The sequence below is a fragment of the Lemur catta genome, chromosome 8 (genome assembly GCF_020740605.2).
Source record: "Lemur catta isolate mLemCat1 chromosome 8, mLemCat1.pri, whole genome shotgun sequence".
NCBI classification, from domain to species: Eukaryota; Metazoa; Chordata; class Mammalia; order Primates; family Lemuridae; genus Lemur; species Lemur catta.
Window position 1 is genome coordinate 17,311,078 of NC_059135.1, and position 25,583 is coordinate 17,336,660.

The 25,583-nt window shown below is 36.4% G+C and overlaps 1 protein-coding gene across 6 annotated transcripts in view; it reads left to right on the forward strand.

Moving 5' to 3' along the window:
• The window catches only part of USP37 (ubiquitin specific peptidase 37), an 89,491-nt gene that overhangs the window by 36,496 nt on the left and 27,412 nt on the right, over nt 1-25,583 (forward strand). For all 6 annotated transcript variants that reach the window (XR_006736972.1, XM_045560090.1, XM_045560088.1 and 3 more), the window contains 7 exons: nt 379-463; nt 8,058-8,219; nt 16,310-16,441; nt 16,618-16,741; nt 17,618-17,808; nt 22,977-23,094; nt 24,676-24,755. Coding sequence is in view for 5 of the 6 variants with exons in the window: in XM_045560090.1 (XP_045416046.1) it covers nt 379-463; nt 8,058-8,219; nt 16,310-16,441; nt 16,618-16,741; nt 17,618-17,808; nt 22,977-23,094; nt 24,676-24,755 (892 nt within the window). In the remaining variant the exon portion in view is untranslated. The remainder of the gene's footprint in view (nt 1-378; nt 464-8,057; nt 8,220-16,309; nt 16,442-16,617; nt 16,742-17,617; nt 17,809-22,976; nt 23,095-24,675; nt 24,756-25,583) is intronic.

Sequence of the window (25,583 nt, forward strand, 5' to 3'; positions counted from 1 at the left end):
ACCAGCCCAGGTTAGAAACAGAGCAGGTCAAAACTCCCAGGCTGACCAGTAGTGGGGTCGTGCTTGTGAATAGCCACTGCACTCCAGCCTAGGCAACATAGCGAGACCCTCATCTCAAAAAAAAGAAAAAGAAAAAAATGGCATGGATTGACTTGCTCAAACCACAAGCGTCACAAATCTTCAATTTGTAAAACAATGCAATATCTGCAAAGCTCAATAAAGCAAAACACAACAAAACAAGGTATGCTTGTATTACTTTGATTAAAAAAAGGGGAAAAAAAAGGAAATATAAAGAGGCCCAATGTGTAATTTTTTATTAAGTGAACTTGAATGGTTGATTGAGGAATTAAGTTTTTCCTTTGTTCATTTGTTTTATAGGGCTTTTACCTTTGCAGTCATCATCCTTTTATGGTAGCAGAGCTGGCTCCAAGGACTACTCTTCTGGTGTCACTAACCTAGACAGGTATGCATTGGTTATATGCTTTGTGAAAAACTTGAGGACCTCTCATTTTCAGAATATTGAATCATGTAATAGGATAGGCTGTGCATTATGCTCTGTGTGAATATCACAATTTAAAATAACAATGACGACAATTGTAGAATCATGACATTTTAGTTAGGAAGTACTCTAGAAATGTTTGATCTTTTTTTAAAATTTTCAACAAATGAATAAACTGAGGTCTAGGAAGATTTGTGCTGAGGCCACAGCTTTGTGACTGTCAGTGTTATTAGATTCTAGACCAGTATATTTTCCATTATTCCAGGTGATGAACATATTAAGATCTTTTCTCTGAGACATTTTTATGTTGCCTTTGTTGCCTATCCATTTGTTAAGCTACCTTCCAAAAATTAAGGAGTTTTCTTTAAAAATCAGAAGTTTCATATCAGTATCTTGTATTGGAAAAGGCTAGTCAGAAATTTAATTGTTAATTCTACAGATATAGCTAAAATTTTTATTAGATTTATTGGATATAAATATATAAGACAATGCTAAGCACTTGTTCAGAAGTTGTCATCATGGAATGCAGCACAGAAGTGTGATGGTTTTAAATGTTGTAAGGTTAAGGCTGGGCATGGTGGCTCATATCTGTAATTCTGCACTTTGGGAAACCAAGGCAGGAGGATTGCTTGAGGTCAGGAGTCGGAGACCAGCCTGAGAAAGAGTGAGACCTTGTATCTACAAAAAATAGAAAAATTAGCCAGGTGCAGTGGTGTGTGCCTGTAGTCCCAGCTACTCAAGGAGGCTGAGGCAGGAGATCACTTGAGCCCAGGAGTTTGAGATTGCAGTGAGCTATGATCACACCACTGCACTCTAGCCTGGGCAACAGATCAAGACCTTGTCTCAAAAAATAAACAAACAAAAAAGTGGGGTTAATAGGGTCTGTAATATATATGCTATGTAATTCCTATTAAGTCATATTTTGTTCTTTAGTAAAATTTAATTCAAAGTGGTAAAAAACAACTTGGTTATTTATATAAAATGATTAAGGTGAAGTAAGGAATTTGATATTTTATATTTAGGTATATTCAGCCTTGGTTAGTAGCTCTCAAGCAATTATGGACTGTGGTGGTAATTAAGTTATTTGAATTTAAGAGAGAGGAATCTTGACATATTTCTGCTTACTAGAAAAATCTTAAACCTAAGTAAAAAATGCCTAAATTTGGTTTGCAAAAGATTTATTATAAATCACAAATTTCTTCTCAAAATAATAAAGTGAGCATATTCATCCCATGTAGGAATGATTAAGGAAAAAAAATTTTTTAATGCTAGCTTGCACTAAAGGTGAAAATTTTCAGATCAGTGAGAAAACTAATACTGAGCAAAGGCTATGGTCATAAGGCACAGACTAGAGTCAAGTTTGAGAGCTGGGTCTTCAAAACTGACACAAGATTGGGAATTCAATGTAACTCCACTCATAATTAGGTTTTTGATGTGAAGCTACATGAGCTGGATATCTAGTAGAACAGCTCTCTGAGGTGGTTAAGCAGGGCAAAACGCTTCTGTATAACTACTGGTGCTTCAGCAGGGCAAAACACTTCTATATAACTACCCCAGGTACTGGTAGCTTGGTGCTCCCTGAGGAGAGAACAAAGATATAAAAATGGGACTTGCAATGATTGGCATCTGCTTTAGTGTTATTTGCATAGTGGCAAGAATTATGAACCACTGACATAAAGTCCTGCACTGGGTAGAGGACCAGGAAGAGGAAACTATTGTCAAGAAGACATGATCACTGAATGCAGCACAGAGAGCAGATGGTAAATATAAATGAAATTAAGAGACTTGTTTTGGGTTTCTCAGTTTACCTTCCGTGTCTTAAGGGTATTCTGGAAGAAAAAACTAAGGAAAATAAAGGCAAGGAAATCGTCAAAGTAATAATAAATTAAAATGATGAAAGGTCTCACATTGAAAAGCCTCAATAAATACTCTTTTAAAAAATCTACATTGTAGAAGATGATGGGCAAAGAAGATTTTAGAAGCTACCAGAAAGAAAATATATCCTCTATCAAAGAGAAACAATCAGATTGACATTAGCAACAATTGGAATAGAAAGCAGATAGTTAGATGTTATTAACAGAGTAATAGCATTAAAAAATTCTAGATAAACCTAGCTAAATTATATTTCAATAATATAGACAAAGAATGCTATTTTTAGATATGCAAAGACAGAATTTATTCAGGAAGAAGAAAAAAGGAGTAGTAAGAAAAATCAATGAGCAAAGAAATTTATAAAGCATATTTAAAAATCTAAATATTTTAGGCTGGGCGCAGTGGCTCACACCTGTAATCCTAGCACTCTGAGAGGCTGAGGTGGATGGATCGTTTGAGCTCAGGAGTTCAAGACCAGCCTGAGCAAGAGGGAGACCCCGTCTCTACTAAAAATTAGAAAGAAAGTATATAGACAACTAAAAATATATATAGAAAAAATTAGCCAGGCATGGTGGTACATGCCTGTAGTCCCAGCTACTTGGGAGGCTGAGGCAGGAGGATTGCTTGAGCCCAGGAGTTTGAGGTTGCTGTGAGCTAGGCTGACCCCACGGCACTCTAGCCTGGGCAACAGAGTGAGACTCTGTCTCAAAAAAAAAAAAGAAAAAAAATCTAAATATTTTAAATATTCTCTTGTATACCTAATAAGTGCATGTGGTAGAAAATTAAAAAGATATAAAGCATATACAGTGAAAAGGAGATTTCTTTTTCTTTCCTAACTCCTAGTTTTAATTTTCCCGTTTTAGAGGCAGCCACTATTACTAATACCTTTCTAGGGTTATTCTACGTAGGTAAGTACAGTTTAATAGTTTTTATCAAATGAGAATGTGGTAGAATTAAAAGCAAAGAGTTAATATTAATAAAATATTAAACAATAAGAAATATAGGAATGGGGAAGAGTACAGGGAAATTAAAACATTTGAAGTTCCTTTTCTTGTTTGAGAGGAGGCCACAGTTAAGTAGGCATGTTAAAAAGGTAAAGATGACTTCCTCTTCTGGCCAAGATAGAATAATAGGGACTGGATTTACTTTCCTTCTTCGAATAGATAAGAACCTGGACAAAATATATGAAACAATGGCTCTCAAGACATTGGATATCAGGTAGTGAAGGACAGTGATTCTCTGAGAGGTGGGAAACAGATGAAATGAGCCCAATGACTATTCTAGCTTACGTCCTAGAGAGAGATCCCAAGCCACAGCACAAAGGGATCAGGGTACAAGGCAGAGCCCTGTACTCATTCAGAGTCGAGGTAATGGAGCTAGGTGTCCAGGGAGGCCAAATTGTTAGAATTCACAGAGCAGAGTACCAGATGGGGAAGAGCTCCATGAAGAAAAAACTGCAGAGACCTGGAGAGGATCTTTCTTTGAGTATTCAGTTGAGTGCTGATCAGCACATGTGGATGAGGAAAGTAGCCACAGCCAGGGAAGGATCTAAGGAAATAATACTTGGAGTTCAATGGGTCAGGCAAAATTCATGTTCCTGATAGCAGCAATTTGAATACTATAAGTAAGTTTACTTGTTAGTGAGAAAGAACTATCCCCTGAGTAATTGCTGCTGTGGTTCAATATAACAAATATTAAAAGCAAGACCCAAAAAGATCAAACTATTCCCAGGTAACTTAACCATATCCTAGAACAAAATTTAAGAATGTCCATAGAAATCAGAAATATCCTGAATTTTACCTTGTCGGGTAAAATTCACAGTTTCTGGCATCCAAGAAAACATTGCTAGGCATTCAAACAAACAGTAAAATATAATCCATAAGGAGGGGAAAAATCAGTAAATACTGAGTCAGAGATAACATAAATGATAGAATTAGTAGACAAGGATATTAAAACAGTTGTTAAATCTATATTCCATATTTTGAAAAAGAGGAAAGATTGAATATGCTTAGTAGAGACGTGGAAGATATGTTTTGTTTTGTTTTCTTTTATTTTGTTTTTTGAGACAGAGTCTCACTCTGTTGCCCAACCTAGAGTGCCGTGGCGTCAGCCTAGCTCACAGCAACCTCAAACTCCTGGGCTTAAGCAATCCTTCTGCCTCAGCCTCCCGAGTAGCTGGGACTATGGCTAATGTTTTCCATATATTTTCAGTCATCGAGCTAATTTCTATTTTTAATAGAGGTCTCGCTCTTGCTCAGGCTGGTCTCAAACTCCTGACCTTGAGCGATCCTCCTGCCTTGGCCTCCCAGAGTGCTAGGATTACAGGTGTGAGCCACCGCGCCCGGCCCCCAGATATTTCTTAATTATAGACGGAAAAAAATAGTAACTTCATAGTAGAGAAACGCAGCAGATACCTTAACCAAGTAATCAAAATTAACATCACCAATAATAAGACATTGTCATCATGTATTCTGTGATGTGATGCACTGAGGAGGTCACAATGTCACTTCTCTGTTATTCCTTCCAAATGCATAACTCAATCTAATCATAAGACATCAAACTTAGAGTGAGGGAAATTCAATAAAATACCTGACCAGTACTCTTCAAAGGTGTCAAAGTCATAGAAAAAAAAAAACACACACACACAAACAAAAACATGAGGAACTGTCACAGCTTGGAGTAGAGTAAGGAAACATGACAGTCACTTGCACTGTGGGATCCTGGACCAGAAAAAAAGACTTTAGTGGAAACACTGGTGAAATTTGAATAGTATCTGTAGTTTAGTAGTTAATACTATGCATGACTGTTAATTTCCTGGGTTTTTTTTTTTTTTTTTCTTTTTCTGAGACAGAGTCTCGCTCTGTTGCCCCGGCTAGAGTGAGTGCTGTGGCATCACCCTAGCTCACAGCAACCTCAAACTCCTGGGCTCAAGCAGTCCTACTGCCTCAGCCTCCCTAGTAGCTGGGACTACTGGCATGCGCCACCATGCCCGGCTAATTTTTTCTATATATATTTTTAGTTGGCCAGATAATTTCTTTCTATTTTTAATAGAGACAGAGTCTCGCTCTTGCTCAGGCTGGTCTCGAACTCCTGACCTCGAGCGATCCACCCGCCTCAGCCTCCCAGAGTGCTAGGATTTACAGGCGTGAGCCACCGCGCCCGGCCAATTTCCTGGTTTTGATAATTGTACTATGGTTATATAAGGTGTTACTGTTAGGGGAAGCTTGGTGAAGGCCATTTTCTGTACTATTTTGCAACTTTTCTGTAAATCTAAAACTTTCAAAATTAAAAGTGGTTAGATGAATTGTGTTGTATGCATACAATGGAATGCTAATCAGTAATAGAAATGATAAACTATTGGTACATGCAGCAATGTAGATGAATCTCAAAATAATTAGGCTGAAAGAAGCCCCGTAAGAAAGCACATATTGTGTGATTCCATTTATATGAAATTCTAGAAAATGTAAGGTAATCTATAGTGACAGAAAACAGACCAGAAGTTGCCTGGTCATACAGACAAGGTCATAGGCAGAGAAGAGTGGGAGGGACGTATGCAAAGGGGCACCAGGATACTTTTGAGGGTTAATCCTGGTGATGGTTTCATAGGTGTATATATGTCAAAACTTACAAAGTTATGCACTTTAAATATGTGCCTTTTATTATATGTTAATTATATTTCAACAAATCTATTGTTTTAATGTATAATTTTAGGACATCCATTTAAAATTTTCAAAAAGAATATATTCTAAACTAACAGGAGAAAATGAAATAATATTAAATAGTCAGGCATTCTAAAAGAAGGCAGGAAAGGAACATAGAACATGTGGAAGAAATAAACACATCAGAAAATTTAAGATATAAACTCAGTAATGACGTTGCTGATATAAATATACCAAATGTTATAAAATTTATATAGTAATTTATTTATTTGCCAGTACATTAATCTTAGATCTGTAGCAATTTATATAAATATAAATATACTGGCCAGGTGTGGTGGGTTACGCCTGTAATCCTAGCACTCTGCAAGGCTGAGGCAGGGGTTGCTTGAGGTCAGGAGTTTGAGAACAGCCTGAGCAAGAGCAAGACCCTGTCTGTACAAAATACAGAAAAAAACTAGCTGGGTATGGTGGCAACCACCTGTAGTCCTAGCTACTCGGGAGGCCTGAGGCAGGAGGATGACTTGATCCCAGGAGTTTGAGGTTGCGGTGAGCTATGATGATGCTACTGCACTCTAGCTGGGACAACAGAGTAAGACTCTGTCTCAAAAAAAATTATACACACACACAATGTTTTAGTTAAAGAGATATACTGGATTTAAAGGAAGAAAAAAAATACATATGCTATGTAAAAGAGAAATAATTACAATATAAAGATGCAGGAAGGTTGAAAGTGAAAAGACGGAAACATGCATTGTCCAAACTACAGTATTTAGGGGTGCATAGTAAGGGATAAAACTAACAGCTAATGGTAACTTTTAGGGTAGAGGAATGTGGGGTTGTGATTGGGAAGGGACACTTGGGGGATTTTGACACGAATGGTTGTTTACACAGGTATTTGCTTTATAAAAATTTGTTAAGCTCCACATTTGATTTGTATATACTTTTTCCATATGAGTATTCTATTTCACAGTATTTTTTTTTAGATAAAAAACCAAACAGTGGATAACACATGGTCTAGCCAGACAGTAAGTAATTTGGGAGCAATTATAGAAAAGTAAATCATATTCCTATCTCACAACATAAAGAAAAGTAAACTTCCAAGTGGATTAAAGACCTGAATGTGGAGGAAACAAAATTGAAAACTTTTAAGAGAAAATAAGAAAACATTTCTGTAACCTTACAACAGAAGATGATTTCTTAAACAAGATGCAAAAACCAAACCAAGAAAATATTGATAAATTTGACTACATAAAAATGTAAAACTTAGAATGTGTAATAGACAAAGGATTAGTATATAGAATATATTATATAAAGAATTGCAAATCATTAAGAACCTAGTGTAAAACTAAGAGTGTAGAAAAGCAATTGAGAGAAGAGTAAACAATTATGTAAGTATGTTCAACTTCAGTAGTAATCAGGAAAATGCAAAATAAAATAACAATGAGATCAAGTGTCACTATACTGGTAAAAATTAAAACTTCTGGTAACTGTAATGTAAACACTTGAGAAATGGAAATTCACTATTGATGGAAATATAAATTGGTACAGCCTTTTGGGAAAACAATCACATATCTAGAAAAATTAAAAATGAAAATACTCCTAACATTTCCACCTCCAAGCATATAAACTAAAGGAATTTCTCAAGAAGATTAGGGAAGAATGTTTGTTATATTATTTGTAATAGTGGAAAAATTACTATAAATCTGTTCAAGATTAGGTAAACTAATGTAATACCACAAAGTAGATAAGAGTGAATAAAGTGAAACTATATAGTTTTTCTGAAGCCACTAACTTGGATTATTTGGATTGTAGGTCAGAGATATACAGTATTATAAACCTCTTCAGCTGTCTATCAACAGACTTGGTAATTTATACTTGTGAGGATTTCCCCCTGACTGGTCATTATTACTGATATTTCCCTAAGTTTAAGATTTTTTTCCTAGACATTGACTTCTTTGAATCTGTTAGGGGGGAAAATATCATTCAAAAGTTTATTTTGCTTCTTCATCATTTGTTCTTTATTATAGGACTAATGTTTCAAGCCAAACTCCCTCTGCCAAAAGAAGTTTGGGATTTCTTCCTCAGCCAGCTCCTCTTTCTGTTAAAAAAATGAAGTGTAACCAGGATTACACTGGCTGGAACAAACCAAGAGTGCCCCTTTCCTCTCACCAACAGCAACAACTGCAGGGGTAGGTCAATTCTTTCATTTTACTTTCTTTTTGATGAAGTGATCCAACTGAAGTATGCTTTGTTGGTGTAAAAAATGATGAAAGGAGTTAATTATAGATCTAAAATAGTTAGAAATTAGATCACTTATTAAAGATTATTACATCTATAAATAAAGTCCATTATCTGGTCTCCAAACAATTTTTTAACTTTTAAATATGTAATATTCATTTTAAAACAGAAAATGTGTATTCTCCAACCCATATACTTCAGCCTACTTCTGAGATACTTTTATAGATATATCCTCGCCAGTCCCTTTATGGTTATATTTTTATTAAATATAAAAATGAGATCAAAGGATAATAACTGTAGTAATAATAGTAGCTGTCTTACTTAAAGTGTTTATCATGTGCCAAATACTGTGTGCTAAGTGTTTTAACTGATTTTTTAATTTAAATTCTTGCAATAGGTCTGTGAGATAGATATATTAAAAATCTGCTTTTATAGATAAAGTAACTAAAGCCTACTAAAGCCTAGCGAAGTTAGTTAATTTGCTCAAAGCAGTACAGTCAGTACTACAGCAGTAGTAAATCCAGGTAATCAGACTCCAATTGCATTCTTAACCACTATGCTATATTGCTTGTATGTTTTCTTTTACTGCACATTAATCATGGACATCCTTATATATTAGTATAACACTTTGAACCATGTCAGTGTACATTTAGGTTTCCCTGTTTCGCAATTACATTCTAGGCTATAATGAACATTCTTATATACATGTGTTTTTAATACTTGTTGGAACTTTTCTATAGGATAAATTCTTAGAAGTAGAATTATTAAGACTAAGGGAGGCAGTTTGAAATTTTGATTATTCTTACCAAATTCCCTCCTACCAGCTTATTTGTTTTTTTAATCTCACTCAAACTATTGTTTTTATAGCAGCTTTAAACTTATCACTTTGCTTGAATGAGAGGTGTCTGCCAATTTGGCTAATTCATAGTAGTTTATATGCTGCATATATTAGCAGAAATTATCATCAAGTTTGCAGGGAGAACATTTCAGTTTTCTCTCTGCTTGCCTATTGCTTTCTTTGATCCTTGTCCTTTCTGCTCTGTCTTCTATAATGTTTGCCTTCAGTTTAATACTTAATTTCCTTTGTTCTTCATTCTGATTGTTCTGCCACAATTATTATCTTGCTATCTCCTTACCAGACAGCATTCTTATATTGGTCTTATCTATCCCATTTTGTGGCCATTCTTCATCCAGATCTTTTCTCTGTCTACTATGATCTTATTTGTGTCATTTTCCTATTGCCCCCTCCTATGTGTTTTATAATCTATTTCTGGTCTCTGTTACTCACCTCCTACATATTTTCTTGACAGCCTCATAAGTTGCCCACCCTTGGTGCTTCAGGCTCCTCCACTGTTTCTTTCATTTCTGTATAGTGCCTATACTCATCTCTAGAAATATGTCTTTCCTTTTTTCATACTTCTTTCAGGAATTAGAGTATAGTATGTCCAGTGGTATAAGTACTCAGGACTAAGGAATCCATTAAAAAAAAAACTGAGTAGAAAACTACCAGGTCTAGAGGTTAACTGAGGCTACATAATTCCAGTGTTCCTCCCAAATTCTCCAGAAAACAAACAAAAAACATAAAGTTAATGAGGAGTGCAAAGAAAAGCACACAAAGCCTATGCTTCAGCATTACTGGGAGACAAAGAATACCATCACCTTTAAATTACCTTCTTAAGTAGAGAAGCAAACCAAATTCCTGCAGTGTTCCTATTTTCTGCTGCTTAAGCTTGTGGGTGCCAGGAGTTGGAGACAAGAGCTTTAAGAGATTCCATGAAAAGAATATATAGGAATGGAAAACGAAGATGAAACACTGAAAAAAATCACTCCCAGGCTGGTCCGAAGGTAGTGAGTTATCTCACTTGATTGTTCACAGTCAGTTACAGATTGAACTCCTTGTTCTACTACTTTCCCCCCTCCTCACTACTGCACTTGACTAGTCTTAAAAAAAAAAAAAAAAATCACTCCCAGAAAGAGAAAATTAAATGCTTAAGTACCAAAATACTGAATATAGGTCTGGATCTTGGTAGTTTACAGCACTGGTTTTAGGGAAGAGGCTTGAAAGTAGGTGGTCCCAGAAATAACAGCCTCAAAGAATCATTTCTTGTATGGGAGAGTCAGCCAAATCTGGAGACTTGGTTTAGAAGCAAGAGAAGAAAATAAGGATTGTCCCAGAATGAAAGGGAAAGAAGACACAGCAACCTCTCTTTATCCCCTCCCTTCACCACCACCATAATAATCCAATAAAGAAATGGCACATTACTAAACTAACAGAAGACAGAGTGCTTTAGTTAGGACCCTGTCCACAAAATGGAATATAAAAAAATAGGTCACTTCCATACAAAACAACTATAAGAAAAAAGAAACATGAATCAAATATTTCAGCCAATGAAAATTCAACCCCCCAGAACTAACCATGGAGAAAACTTAAAGGGGAATTAAATATACTGAAACACTCATATGGGAATATGGAAAAAGTACTGTAAATCAAGAATTCAAACTAAGAATCAAAATGGCCAAGAAAGAAGAAAGGAAATGACAATAGCTTGAACTCAGAAAAAAAGAGAGAAAAAGGAAGACATCATATCAAAAATGAAATCTGCATTAAAGATGCCCAAGGGAAAATGAACTCAAATGAAAATTTAATAATGGGACTTGAAGGAAAGCAGAAAAACAGCTATAAAAAAAGAAGTAAAAAAGATCGGAAAGAAAGTATTGAACTGGAAAAAAGGCAAAGAATGTCCCATATTATATATAATTAGAGTCCCTAAAGAAGACAATCAAAACATTGAGATAGAACTAGTATCGTAAACTGTAATCTAATTACTAACTCTGTCTCTGGGAAAAAAAAGAAAACTATAATCCAAAAAAATTTCCCAGAAATAAAAGTCTTTATATGTTGAAAGAACTTGCCAGATACCTAGAAAATAGACCCGAATAGTTACGATACACCTTAGTTCAACTATTAGGCTTTAAAGACAAGGAAAAATCCTCAATTCCTTGATCCAAAAGCTGAAATAGGCCAATGCGGTGGCTCATACCTGCAATCACTAGTACTTTGGGAGGCCAAGGCAGGAGCACTGCTTAAAGCCAGGAGTTCAAGGCCAGCCTAGGCAACATAGCAAGACCCTGTCTCTGCAAAAAAAATAAGAAAAATTAGCTGAGTGTGGTGTTGCACATCTGTAGTCTCAGCTACTTGGGAGACTGAGGCAGGAATATTGCTTGAACCCAGGAATTTGAGGTTGCAGTAAGATATGATGGTACCACTGCACTCTAGCCAAGGCAGCATAGTGAGACCCTGTCTTTAAAATAAAAAAATAAAAGATGAAATAATTTATAAGGCAAGAGAAATAGATTGGCATCAGATTTCTCAAAATCATTATGCAAAGCCAAGATAACGTCATTTTCAGGAAACTTGATGAAAGATTGGTAAACAAAGATTTTTTGCCAACCCAAGCTGTCAAAAATGCAGGCCGGAGAAAAGAAGTTTGGAAGTTTATGAACTCGGAGTACTGTACATATTTGCTCTTCCTAAGGACTCTACAGAGAATGAGCTTCTTCAATCCAAGAGGTGACTAGAATAACGTTCAGAAAAGGTAGAGGTAAACATTTCATATGTTCATGTGTAGAGCTAAGACAAACAATGGTGGGGATACATATAAAAGAGTGGTGTATAAACATCATGTCTTCTGATGAAGTACTAAGATTGCACCTAAGAGAAAATGGGAGAAGAGAGAAAGGAAAATGTAGAATAATGTAATCTATTGTTTCATAGTAATAGGTGTGAGTCAAAGGATCCTATTTAAAATGGACAGACTAGATGGTAAAAAAAGGGTTAAGGGCCCAGCATGGTGGCTCAGGCCTGAAATCCTAGCAGTCTAGGAGGCTGATGCGGAAGGATCCCTTGAGCTCAGGAGTTCCAGACCAGCCTAAGCAAGAACGAGACCCCATCTGTACTAAAAATGGAAAAAATTAGCCAGGCGTGGTGGTGAGTACCTGTAGTCCCAGCTGCTTGGGAGGTTGAGGCAGGAGGATCACTTGAGCCTGGGAGTTTGAGGTTGCTGTGAGTTAGGCTGATGCCATGGCACTCTAGCTGGGGCAACAGAATAAGACTCTGTCTTAAAAAAAAAAAGAAAAAAAAAAAAGATTTAAGAAAAAGCAGTTTACAGCAATATAAAAAGTCTAATTACAGATCCAACCATTAAAAAAAAAAATTACAAGCCTCCTTAAAACCAAAAGAAACATTCCTAAAAGACATGCCAAATAGAGAAATTAAAAAAAAAAAAAAAACTAGCATGACAGAATTGAAACCAAACACGTCAGTGACGTCAATAAATGTGAATGGGCTTAACTCATCTGTTAAAAGAAAAATATTTTAAAGTTGTCTCATAAAGCAAAACCCAACTCTGTATAATAGGGATACAGCTAGAGCAGCAATTCAAAAGGGTAATGGAAATAATAAGAAAGCAAGGGTTGCAGTCCTAATACCCAATAAAGCAGAATTTAGGCCAGAAACTTGTGGATTAGGTCAGAAGTTTGTGTATTTTTCCTTCCAGCTCTGTCAGTTTTCACTTTTATTTTATTTTTTAATTTCAATTTACATATATATTTTTTATTAGAGACAGGGTCTTGCTCTGTTGCACAGGCTGCAGTACAGTGGTGCAATCACAGCTCACTGCAGGCTCAAACTCCTGGGCTCAAGCAATCCTCCTGCCTCAGCCTCCCAAGTAGCTGGGACTACAGATGCCACCACGCTTGGCTAATTTTGTTTTTTGTTTTTTGTTTTTAGGGACAGTCTCCCTATGTTACCCCGGTGGTCTGTAACTCTTGGCCTCAAGTGATTCTCCTGCTTTAGCCTCCCAAGTCCACGTGATTACAGGTGTGAGACACCCCACTCAGCCAATTATATACTTTGTTTCCTTAGTCCTTACATATTCAAAACTTTTTCCCTAGCTTGGATACTTGAAAGAAAGATAAGATCCTTGGGTCATACTTTCTTTCTCAGGTTTCTTGAAATGCTACTCTATTGTTACCTTACTTTTTATTTGCTTTTGAGAAGTCTGATGACAGTGTAATTTATTTGCTCTTGTAAGTGATTTTATCTTTTTGCTTGAAGGCTCTGAGGAAGTTTTACTCTGACTGCTTTTTAAGATTTTTTTATTTTAAGATTTTTCAGCAGTTTTTTAGTGATGTGCTTCATTTTGATATGTGTTTATCCTCAGGATATGTTGAGCTTCCTTGGATCCGTGCGTTTCTAGTTTTTATCAGATTTTGAACATTTTGAGCTGTTAATTTTTCAGATTTTTTCCTGACCCTTCCTTCTGGATTCCAGTTATATATGATAGTTCATTTGATACTGTCCCATAGGTCACTGATGATCTGTTGCTATGTTTTCAAGTTCACTGACATTTCCTTCTGCAATATCTAATATGCTATTAATCCTATCCAGTGAGATTTTTATTTCAAATATTATGTTTTTCATCCTAGAAGTATATCTTCCATTTTTCTCCTTTTTATGTTCGTGTTTTCCTTTGATTCTTGATCATATAGATCATATTTTAAATAGTTGTTTTAACATCTTTGTAGTTGGGTTTGATTGTTTTGACACTTGTGTTTAAGTTCTTTTCTTTCTTTTCTTTTTTTTTTTTTTTTTCTTCTCTTTCATCCATGTGATGTGTTTAAGTTCTTTTGGGTTGAATCTAGATATGCTTTACTCTAAGGATAATTTGCTTCCTCTCCTAAATCATGGCCCCTTTGAGGTATCTGTTAATATTCTATGAATTCATCTAGGTCTCTCCATTCTGACTGGTGGAAATTCAAACAATTTTCGGCCCTGCATGAGCTCTGGGAATTGTTTGGCTAATAGCTCCCCAGTAATCATTCTTTTCCTTGAAATTCTTCTTGACTAGTGTTTTACCCTATGCAGACACAGGTTGATTTTAGCCAAATATTCAAGCAGACTCCTATGCAGATTTCTGGAACTATTCCTTTGTGTAGCTCCCTCGTCTCAAGTACTGTGTCCCAGAAATCTTAGCAGCCTCAGCCTCCTGAACTCTGGTTTCTTTCAGCTCAACTCAGGGAGATTTCGGGACTCTGTTTAGGCCCTCCCTGGACTGCAGTTCACAAACTGCTCCCTGATGGAAAACCTGGGTAATGGCAGGGCTCACATCATTGGTTTCCCTTCTATTAGGTACCACAGTTTTGCACTGCCTGTTGTCCAGGATCTGAAAATAGTTATTTCCTATATTTTTTTCCAGTTTTCTCATTGTTTACAGTGGGAGGGTTATTCCAAACCCTGACACTAACTTATTAGTCAGAAGCAGAAGTTCTCTCGGATATTTAAAATTGACATCACCAGTGAGCAGCACAGGAATATCACGCAAATCTGGATGTGATGGCCTCAGAAGGACACAGTATCACTATGTACTCTTCCAGCCTGGGCTGAATCTCATTGTGAGCTAGGCTGATTGCTTGAGGCCAGGAGTTCGACACCAGCCTGGGCAGCATAATGAGACCCTGTCTCTACCAAAAAAAAAAAAAAAAAGCTGGGTGTGATGGTGCATGCCTGTACAAGTCCCAACTACTGGGGAGGTTGAGATGGGAGGATCACTTGAGCCCAGGAGTTCAAGGCTGCAATGAGTTATGATCACAGCACTGCACTCCAGCTGGGTGACAGAGCAATAATCTCTCTCTTTTGAAAAAACCAAAAACCAAACAAAAAAAAACAGGTAGGAAGGACCGTAGTCTTCAGAAATGTCAGTGTCATGAAAAGAAAGCTGAAGAATTATTCCAGATTAAAGGAAACTAAAGAGATGTGAAAACATTGTGTGATCCTGGACTGAATCTTGTACTTACAGGAGAAATAGAAAAAGCTATAAAGTATATTCTTGGGTCAATTGACAAAATTGGACTAAGAAAGTACATTATATAAGAATATTGTGTCAGTGTTAAATTTACTGATGCTAATAACTGTTCTCTGGTTATTTATGAGAATATTCTTATTCTTATGAAATACACTCTGAAGTAGTTAGAATTAAAGGCATGGGACATATGCAACTTACTCTCAAATGGTTCAGGAAAAATATATGTAGAGAGGAGTATTAAATGATTAAAGTGCATGGTGCAAAAGGTTAACAGTTGGCGAATCTGGATAAAGAATAATATTATTACAACTTTTCTGAATGTTTAAAAATATTTCCAAATAAAAGGTTTAAAAAAATATGTGTACTTACAAAAAGTGTTTGGTGGTACCCATTAATGCCAAACACATATATTCTATGACCTAGTATTTTCCTTTTCTGAGCATATAGTTAAGAGAAACGAGTAAGTTATATCTCAATGAAAAACTTAAAATTATAAGAATGAATAGCTATTTGAGTAAGCCCCCAGTCATGTTTAGCATTCATTTGAAATGTGTAATTTTCCATTAGATTAAACTAAGTTGTTATAATACAGTGGTTCTCAAAGTGTAATCCCTGTCAGCATGATCTGATAACTTGTTAGAAATGCACGTTTTTGGCCGGGCATGGTGGCTCACGCCTATAATTCTAGTACTCTGTGAGGCCAAGGAGGGTGGATCGCTCGAGGTCAGGAGTTTGAGACCAGCCTGAGCAAGAGCGAGACCCTGTGTCTACTAAAAATAGAAAGAAATTATCTGGCCAACTAAAATATATATAGAAAAAATTAGCCGGCATAGTGGCGCATGCCTGTCATCCCAGCTACTCGGGAGGCTGAGGCAGTAGGATCGCTTAAGCCCAGGAGTTTGAGGTTGCTGTGAGCTAGGCTGACGCCATAGCACTCACTCTAGCCCAGGCAACAAAGTGAGACGCTGTCTCAAAAAAAAAAAAAAAAGAAATGCACGTTTTTGCACCCTCTCTCTCCAGACCTACTGAATCAGAAACTTAGGTTGAGGTTGAGCAATATGTAGTTTAACAAGCACTGCAGGCAATTCTGATACATGCTAAGTGGAGAACCCCTACTACACTGAATATACTTCAGGAATTACTGTTGCCTTCTAAAGTACTATTTCTTTCATTTTCAGCTTCTCCAACTTGGGAAATACCTGCTATATGAATGCTATTTTACAATCTCTATTTTCACTCCAATCATTTGCAAATGACTTGCTTAAGCAAGGTATCCCATGGAAGAAAATTCCACTCAATGCACTTATCAGGTAATTGTTATGTACTTACTGAGTACCTTTTTACCTCATTAGTTATAGAATAATGGGATTTTAGACACTTAAAATTTTATGTGCCATTGTTAGTAATTAGTCTTTAAAATACCGTGCCATCTAGTGTTTTATAAACATTTTGCTTTACCAGATGCTTGTCTCTTTTGTTTTACCAGACGCTTTGCACACTTGCTTGTTAAAAAAGATATCTGTAATTCAGAGACCAAAAAAGATTTACTCAAGAAAGTTAAAAATGCCATTTCAGCTACAGCAGAGAGATTTTCTGGTTATATGCAGAATGTGAGTACGAATTGTTTTTAAACATTTTAGAGATAGGGAAAATTGAAATAATTTTAGTGTGTTTCTTGATTTTTATTTTAAAACAAGATCTGTACATATGTGTTCATCATAGGTTAAAAAACCTGGGGAGTTATGGTAAGGTTCAGTGTGACTCTTCTGTTGTATTATATTTTAATATGTAAATGTAGTTGTCCAGTGCAAGAACTTTGGCTTTGTTAGCTACAAAGGCTATTTTAGAAAAGTTAACTGGTTTTTTGTGTGTGTGTGTGTATTTTTTTTAGTAAAGTGAAGATTCATTCGTTCATGCTAATGCAACTGATACTTAAGAAAATAAAGTTAAGGCCGGGCACGGTGTCTCACGCCTGTAATCCTAGCACTCTGGGAGGCTGAGGCAGGTGGATTGTTTGAGCTCAGGAGTTCGAGACCAGCCTGAGCAAGAGCGAGACCCCCATCTCTACTAAAAATAGAAAGAAATTATATGGACAGCTAAAAATATACATAGAAAAATTAGCCGGGCATAGTGGCACATGCCGGTAGTCCCAGCTACTCAGGAGGCTGAGGCAGAAGGATTGCTTGAGCCCAGGAGTTTGAGGTTACTGTGAGCTGGGCTGATGCCACGGCACTCTAGCCCAGGGAACAGAGTGAGACTCTGTCTCAAAAAAAAAAAAGAAAAGAAAAGAAAGTTAAGAATATAAAATCTGTCATTTGATTTTATTCATAAAATATCCACCCCCAAATGCTTATTAAAATAAGCCTGACCTTGTTCACATATGTCATCAACTTCCAAGTGCTTTAGTTGTATCAACCACAATGTAAATAAGCTGTTATTATGACAAGAAATGTTTGATCTTATTAAGGATATTATTGTCATCTTAGGATGCTCATGAATTTTTAAGTCAGTGCTTAGACCAGCTGAAAGAGGATATGGAAAAATTAAATAAAACTTGGAAGTCTGAACCTTTTCCTGGAGAAGAAAATTCACCAGATATTTCTGCTACCAGAGTATACACTTGCCCTGTTATTACAAATTTGGAGTTTGAGGTTCAGCACTCCATCATTTGTAAAGCGTAAGTAATCTCTAAAAAAAATTTTTTCCCCTTTTAATTCTTCATGGCACATGATTAAAACTCTCCTCTGACATACCAAATGCTATGAATTCTTATCTCATCTTCCTTCCTATGTCATGGGGAAAACATCAACCCACAGATTATACCAAACCTCTTTTTTCAGAGTCTTAATCTTTCTATAAAAATGCTTGGTGGAGTGAGAACTGAGGACAATTTAAATACTTTGTTATATGCTTTAGTATTAACTAAGCAGTTAATTTTGATCTGTGAGTTTTTTCATTCTTTTCATTGCTGTGTGGAATAGTGAGTTGTTTGGGAATAGTGAGTTGTTTCTTTTTTTTTTCACTGGGAAAAAACCCTCCTTGTTAGTTGTCTTTTTTTTTTTTAACTAAATTTACAAAGTAATTTACCAAATTATTTTTACTAAAAATGTTTGTTTTACAAAATAGGTTAAAATTTGAATTATTTTTAACTTTTGCAGTGATTTTCAGCCATATTTACAGTAATTATTTAGATTTACTTTCTACATTTAATTAATTTCCATGCTTATCTTCATAACTTAAATACTGTTCAGTTTACTTCAAAAGATTTTATGTTGATTAATCTTCCAGTCACGTTTAATATATCTCTGAATAAATATTTCTCAGAATGGAATTATTCAGAATCCCTATATAAGTGAGACTTATCTTTGTGACTTTTGTACATGACTTAATACAGAATTACTGAGTCACACAGTGTTTACCTCTTAATGTATTATATATACTGCCCCATCATATCCTGTTACTATGTGACACTCATAAGGAACCTGACTTTGGGGATTTTTTTCTTTTCTTCAAAATCTGTGGTATTGTTTATTTTTGAAATTCACAGTTTTACTAGTTTACATCTAGTTATTCACACTTTTTATTAATTTTGCCTTTAACATGGTAGAGCCTTTTCATTCTGAGATTTGAGTTTTTCTTCAGCTCAAGAAAACTATTCTCTAAATAGTACCTCTTCCATTTATTCTAGAATTTTCCTCAGAGATTTTTAAATCCGTATATTGCTTCTCCAATTCTGTCTTCCATATCTATTTTTCTTAGGCTGCTCAAAATGATAGTGTTCACTGACATCTTTTCTAGCTATAACATTCTAACATTTTTTACTAGAATTTTAATAAAGATAGTAGTTTTGCATCACTAGTTTGTGACATTGCTTGCCTTCTTTCATAATTTCTTCAGTCTCTTTCCCCCAATAGATAAATGATTTTCTAAAGTGTGTGTTCCCCCCCCCCCATCTTCAATAGACTCTCTGTTGTCTGGGATGACCTTTCAAAGAGCAGGGGGAGGACCAAATGGCCTCACTTTCTAGACCCAAAAATTATTCTGTGCACAAGGACAGGCTGCTTTCCCCCAAGGACATCTGCTTCCCTTGCTCATCGTGCCATCCTTCAACCAGAGCATTTTCTACCCCACAGTCGTCTTTTTACTGGCATCCCTGGCCTTGAAATCTCTCACACTTGGATCTCCATCCCACTCTGTTGTCTGTGCCATTACTGTCTCTAGGAATGGTATGATTCTGTTTGTTATCATCACTGAGTCAAGCCTCCATGAACCCATGTACTATTTCCTCTCCATGCTATCCTTCATGGGCTTAGCTCTGTGTCTTTCTACATTGGTCATCATACTGGATATTTTCTTGAAAAATGCTTGAGAAATCAGGTCTGATGACTGCACTGGCCAATCAATCTGTAAAAACATTTGGATCTTCCAAGTATAGTTTATCTCCCTGTAAAAGCTGGCAAGCCCAACAGCAGTTAATAATGTGATAAACAGCCATTTATCTGTTCCTTCTAATGTACTTTCTAGACAAAATTTGTGCAAGTCAGAGGGAGAAGCAAATTTTTCAGTTGTTATTATTTCATTGAATTGTAGGGGTACCATTCAGATTTGTTTTGATAGAAACATTTCAGTAGTTTGTGTTAGAAATGGCTACTGACAGCCCACCACCTCCCTCAGTCATGTCTGGGCAATTTGTCAGTGGGATCATTCAGGCAGCACAGAAAGGCTGTGCTGTCTCAAAAGCCGTGGCTGCTACACTGTGTCAACAGCGTTAGCCAGTTTAATTGTGTAGCACCCAGATGTTGGGTGTGCAGTTGAGGTGTGTCCACCATTGCAGTAAGTGGCATGGGTCATGGTATATAGGCTCACCAGGTGGCCAAGCTGGGCAATGGCACAGGGTGTGCCAACACAGGGGGATAGTGTTCTGTGGGGCCACAGTAGCAGCAATATACCTACGTCCTTGAAGACTTTGCTTTAATTGCTTGGTTAGTAATTTTATTTAGGACAGTTCTATAAATATGAAATTGTTTGTCTGAACGAAGATTCCATACAGTTTATCCTTTGAATTGTAATTTTGCATGTTTATCCTCTGTCCCATCTGGCTGTAGTCTTCCCTATTGGTGATGACAGTTCCATACTTTAAGTGATCAGTCCAAAAATAGTAGTGTATTTCTTTCTCTCAACCTACTTCTCATATGTCAGCAAATCCTTTCAGCTCTATCTTCAAAATATATCCAGAATCTAACCTCTTATTACCACCTCCACTGCCACCACCCTGGTCTAAGCTACTGTCATCTCTTACCTGAATTGTTGCAGCATCTTTTAAACTGGTATATAGGAGGCTTCTGCCCATGTCTCTCTGCATCCTATTTCAAACACATTAGCTAAAGTGATACTTTTAAAATGGAAGGTAGTTCATGTCAGCCTTCTGCTCATAAAATTAAAAAGCTATGACCTGTGTAACCTCATATAATCTGCCTCTGGGCATTCCCTCTACTCCCAGTTAACTTTCTGACTTTGTCTTCTGACACTCCTTCCCCTTGCTTGTTCCATTTCAACCAATTAACTTCCTTGCTTTTGTTCAAAAATGCCAGGATCACGGTGCTTTAGGGCCTTTGCACTTACTGCTTCCTCTATCTTGAATTCTTTCCCCATATTCTCACATAGCTAGTGCCATCACTCCTCCAGGTCTTTACATAAGGGCCATTTACTCAGTGACACATTTTCTTGCCGCCCTATCTGGAATTCCATCTATCTCCTTTGATCCTTCGCTATTCTATTTCTTACTGTGCTTTTTCCTCCTCAGCATGAATCACTAACAGCGGTCCCCAACCTTTTTGGCAGAGCTCAGGTGGTAATGTGAGCGATGGGGAGCAGCTGTAAAGATGAAGCTTCGCTCACTCACCTCCTGCCATGCACCCCTACCACTAACCACCCCAGTCCCCTGGTTCCTAAGTTTCATGGAAGACAGTTTTTCCATGGACTGGGTAGGGAGCTGAGCTCTGCGGCCTGGTCCCTAAAAGGCCACAAACCAGTACTGGTTCACAGCCCAGGGGTTGGGGACTGCAGATCTAACATATTATTAATATATGTTTTACTTATGTGTTTCTTTCAATGTCTTTGTTCTCCAGTACAAGGAAGCTGTATGAGGGGAGGTATTTTTGTCTTTGTTTATTCACTGCTATAACTTCAAAGCCTAGAACATTTTCTCATATATAGGAGGCTATATTAGTTTTTCAGAACTGCACAACAAATTGCTTCAAACTTATTAGCTTAAAACAACACAGCTTTGTAAGTCAAAAATCTGGGTGTGGTGTGGCTGAGTTCTCTGCTTAGAGTATCATGAGGCAAACATAAAGGTATTGCTGCCTGTGTTCTCATCTGGAACCCAGGATCCTCTTCTATCTCATTGAAGTTGTTGGCAGAATTCAGATTCTTGTTGTTGTGGGATTGAGGTGCCCATTTTCTTGCTAGCTGTCAGCTGGGACCACTCATTTCCTAAAGGCTGCCTGCGGTTCCTCGCCAAAGGCCTCCACAGGCAGTTCACATCAGTGCTGTTTGCTTTTTTTCAGGCTAGGAGGAGTAATCTTTCTCACATCTGCTCCCAGACTTCCTCTGTTTCTGCCCCTTAGAACTAGATTTAAAGGCCTCATGTGATTGGATCTGACCCACTTTAATAATCCCCTTTTTGATTAACTCAAAATTGAGATTAATTACCTTAAATTATATCTGTAAAATTCCTTTTGCCAGGTAAAGTATTAATATCATCATCATAGGTGTGATAGCTCATCATTGTCCCAGGTTGTACTCACTCAAAGGGGACAGAATTATACAAAGGCAAGGACCATCTTATAATTTTGCCTATCAGAGATGTACTCAATAAATGTTTGTTGAATGAAGAACAAATATATTCTTATGCTCTTCAGTCTTCAACTGTGGCAGTAGGGATGTGGGGTGGAAAATTTAATATTACTAAAAATGCTAATAAGACAAAATGAAAAGCAGCCAGCTAAAATTATTTGAAAGAAGTAAATGTGCTTCCAGGTAAATTAAGTGTGTTGTTTTGGTCTCTCAGCCCACTTTTTAAAATTCTATAAAAATATGTTCAATAACCAAATGATTCTACTACCCAACAGAAGTGTCTATACATGTGGACCATAGAATTTTCAATGCAGCATTGTTCATATAGCCAAAAACTGGAAACTGTGGAATAATCATACAGACTAATACTAGACAATAGTGAAGATGCACTGAAGTCATGTGCACCAGGCATGGTTGCATCTTACAATAATGTTGAACAAAAAGGTTATTTAAAAGAAAACATGCTGTGTGATTCCATTTATATAAGGTTCAAAAACAGGCAAAACTCAACTACAGTGTTGGAAGTCAGAATCGTAGTTATCTTTTGGGAGAAGAATGAGGGTAGTAATTGGGAAGGGATATGTGAGGGGGCTTCTAGGGAGTTCATAGTGTTCTGTTTCTTGATTTGAGTGGTGATTACATGGGTGTGTTAACTGGTAATTTCTCAAGCTGTACAAATGTGACTGATTCATTTTTCTATAAAGTATGTTATACTTTAATTTTTTAAAGTTTAAGGTTTTTTGAAAATGTAAAAATTAAAAATTTAGCATTTTAAGAAAGTACTTAGAAAGTACTTGCAGTTGAGTTTTTCTGTGTTAAATTAATAAGGGTTAAAGTAAGCATGAGAAAAGTCTTAATATGGTTCTTATGCCTATTCATAGTATGTTGGTACCATAAGTTCTATGGAAGAACAGTGTTTCTCAAGTATGTTTGTATTTCTTTTGTATTTCTGTAAATGCTTACATCTGCCTCCTTTTATTCTTACAGATGTGGAGAGATTATTCCCAAAAGAGAACAGTTTAATGACCTCTCTATCGACCTTCCTCGTAGGAAAAAACCACTCCCTCCTCGTTCAATTCAAGATTCTCTTGATCTTTTCTTTAGGGTAAGTAATATCTTTGGTATTTTCATATGCCTAAATTTTATGTATCATAGATAATTGTATTTGAAATTGGTTTCTTCAAGGCACAGTTGCAACAAAATTATTTGTGGGGATAACAGATAAGTATTTATAAATAATATTTATTTTTTAAAAGCTTGGTAAATCTAATTATAGTAACCCTTTGAAGAACTGATTTCTTAGATTATTTTACTCAATAGTAGGTGTTTTTTTAGAGAACCTTAGAAACAGTTTGTTATTTGTAAACAAATATTAATTTAAAGTATTTGAAGTTACATATGCTAAAATTTAGTAATGTGAATTAAAACTATAGATACCATGTAAATTGGTATACTAAGATCTGAGATATGAAAAAATACTCTGTGCTTTTCCTTAGGTTGTATGTATCTGTTAGAAACAGAAAGGAAGAATCATGTTTATCCAACGCTATAGATAAATATTTGTGTCCATGATATACTGTTACAGATACGGAGAACGTTTCTGGGGCATAATTAGACCTCTGGTGTAGCAGTCCTTATAACTGGTGGAAATTTGCCAGGATCCCCTTTTATCTGTATTGTAGTATTGTAGTGGTCCTTGTTTATAGCAAATTGGCAGGGTTATCTTCCTAAGGTTAAAAAAAAAAAAAATTTGTTCTTTAAATGATACACATTCAGCTCCACCTGAAGACAAATATTCTGCTTTTCTTTTTCTTTTAGTCTTTTTTTTTTTTTTTTTTTTTTTTACTATTCCTCTTATAATGGAGTTTGAAGATTTTCCGACCTATCTTGACCCCCATTTTTTAAGGATTTCTTGTTTCAGTTTCTCCAGGTAATGACATCCACCCCAAACTTTGGTCCTTTTAGAGCAGTTGTTCTTAGTGGGCTATCACAAAAAGATTGAGTTCCGTTATAAGAAAGGGGTAGTGTTACACCTAACAGACCAGGAACTCCACCTAACCTGAAGGTGATCTTATCTCTGCTGTGGCCAAATGTTAAAACCTGGATGTACTCCTGGCATCAGTTCACATACATCCATGGGGAAAAGTCCAGTTACTATCATAATTTAGGTGTTTCCTTGGTAAAAAGGGAAATTAGGAATTCTGAAACAGGGCATAATATTATAAGGTTCTAGCTACAAAATTCCACCAAACTAATAAAACTACAGGCCGGGCGCGGTGGCTCATGCCTGTAATCCTAGCACTCTGGGAGGCCGAGGCGGGTGGATCGCTCGAGGTCAGGAGTTCGAGACCAGCCTGAGCGAGACCCCATCTCTACTAAAAATAGAAATAAATTATCTGGACAACTAAAAATATATATAGAAAAAATTAGCCGGGCATGGTGGCGCATGCCTGTAGTCCCAGCTACTCGGGAGGCTGAGGCAGTAGGATCCCTTAAGCCAAGGAGTCTGAGGTTGCTGTGAGCTAGGCTGACGCCATGGCACTCATTCTAGCCTGGACAACAAAGCGAGACTCTGTCTCAAAAAAAAAAAAAAAAAAAAAAAAAAAACTACAAAAGATTATTTGCATTTAATGCTGATTCAATTCAACTTCATGCTTCTTTATGTTTTTCTCTTGTCTTTGTATAGGCAGAAGAACTTGAGTATTCTTGTGAGAAGTGTGGTGGGAAATGTGCTCTCGTCAGGCACAAATTTAACAGGCTTCCCAGGTAAATTTAATTGCTCTTCAAAGAAGTACATACAAATATTACAGAGTAAGTGAAGTTTGCCAGAATGGATTAGTAAAGGAGATCACCAGAGCTGAAATGTGAAGAGTATAAAGGGTAGAGAGCTAAAATGCTCTTCCATAAAGGAAATGGGTTTACAATGTTGAAGAGGAAAAGGGTCTTGAGAGTCCTGAGAAGAAGGGAGTAAGAGGATGCAGCTGGGAGACTTTGGAATAATGATAGGGACTAGCTAGTAGATGTTTTTAAATCAATAATATGTAACATTCAGTTTTAATTTGTTGTGCTGTCTTCTCCCTCCAAACCTTCAGTAAAAATCTGCCAAAGACAAATAGACATGTGTATGAAAATAAAATAAGAGTAATTTTTTGCAGTTTGTGCATTTCTCTTTTTCAGATACTCTTATAAGTTATAATAGTAAGTTTTCTATAATCATAAGATAAATTTTCTGACTTACGAATGAAATTAACTTGTATTAGCTCTGTATAAACAAACATAAAATGAAGCTAGTTACAAAAAATGATGTGGTTACAGGACAGCTTTTTTAGTTCTGTCCAAAATAGATCTCAAACACAAGCACAAGGGTATTATTAACATTAAATATTTATGTGGCACTTTGCCTGTAGAGTGCTTTACTTTACTTCTCTTACCTTCAGTGTTCTATTAGCAAGTGTGGAGTTTCTGGAACCTAGCCCCTAAGAGGCTAGTTCTTTTATATTCCATAATCTACTCCTTTCTAGAAAATGAGTTGATTTTAAAGAAATAACTTTATAAATCACAGCAGTATTATTATATTGACCATAGTTTATACTT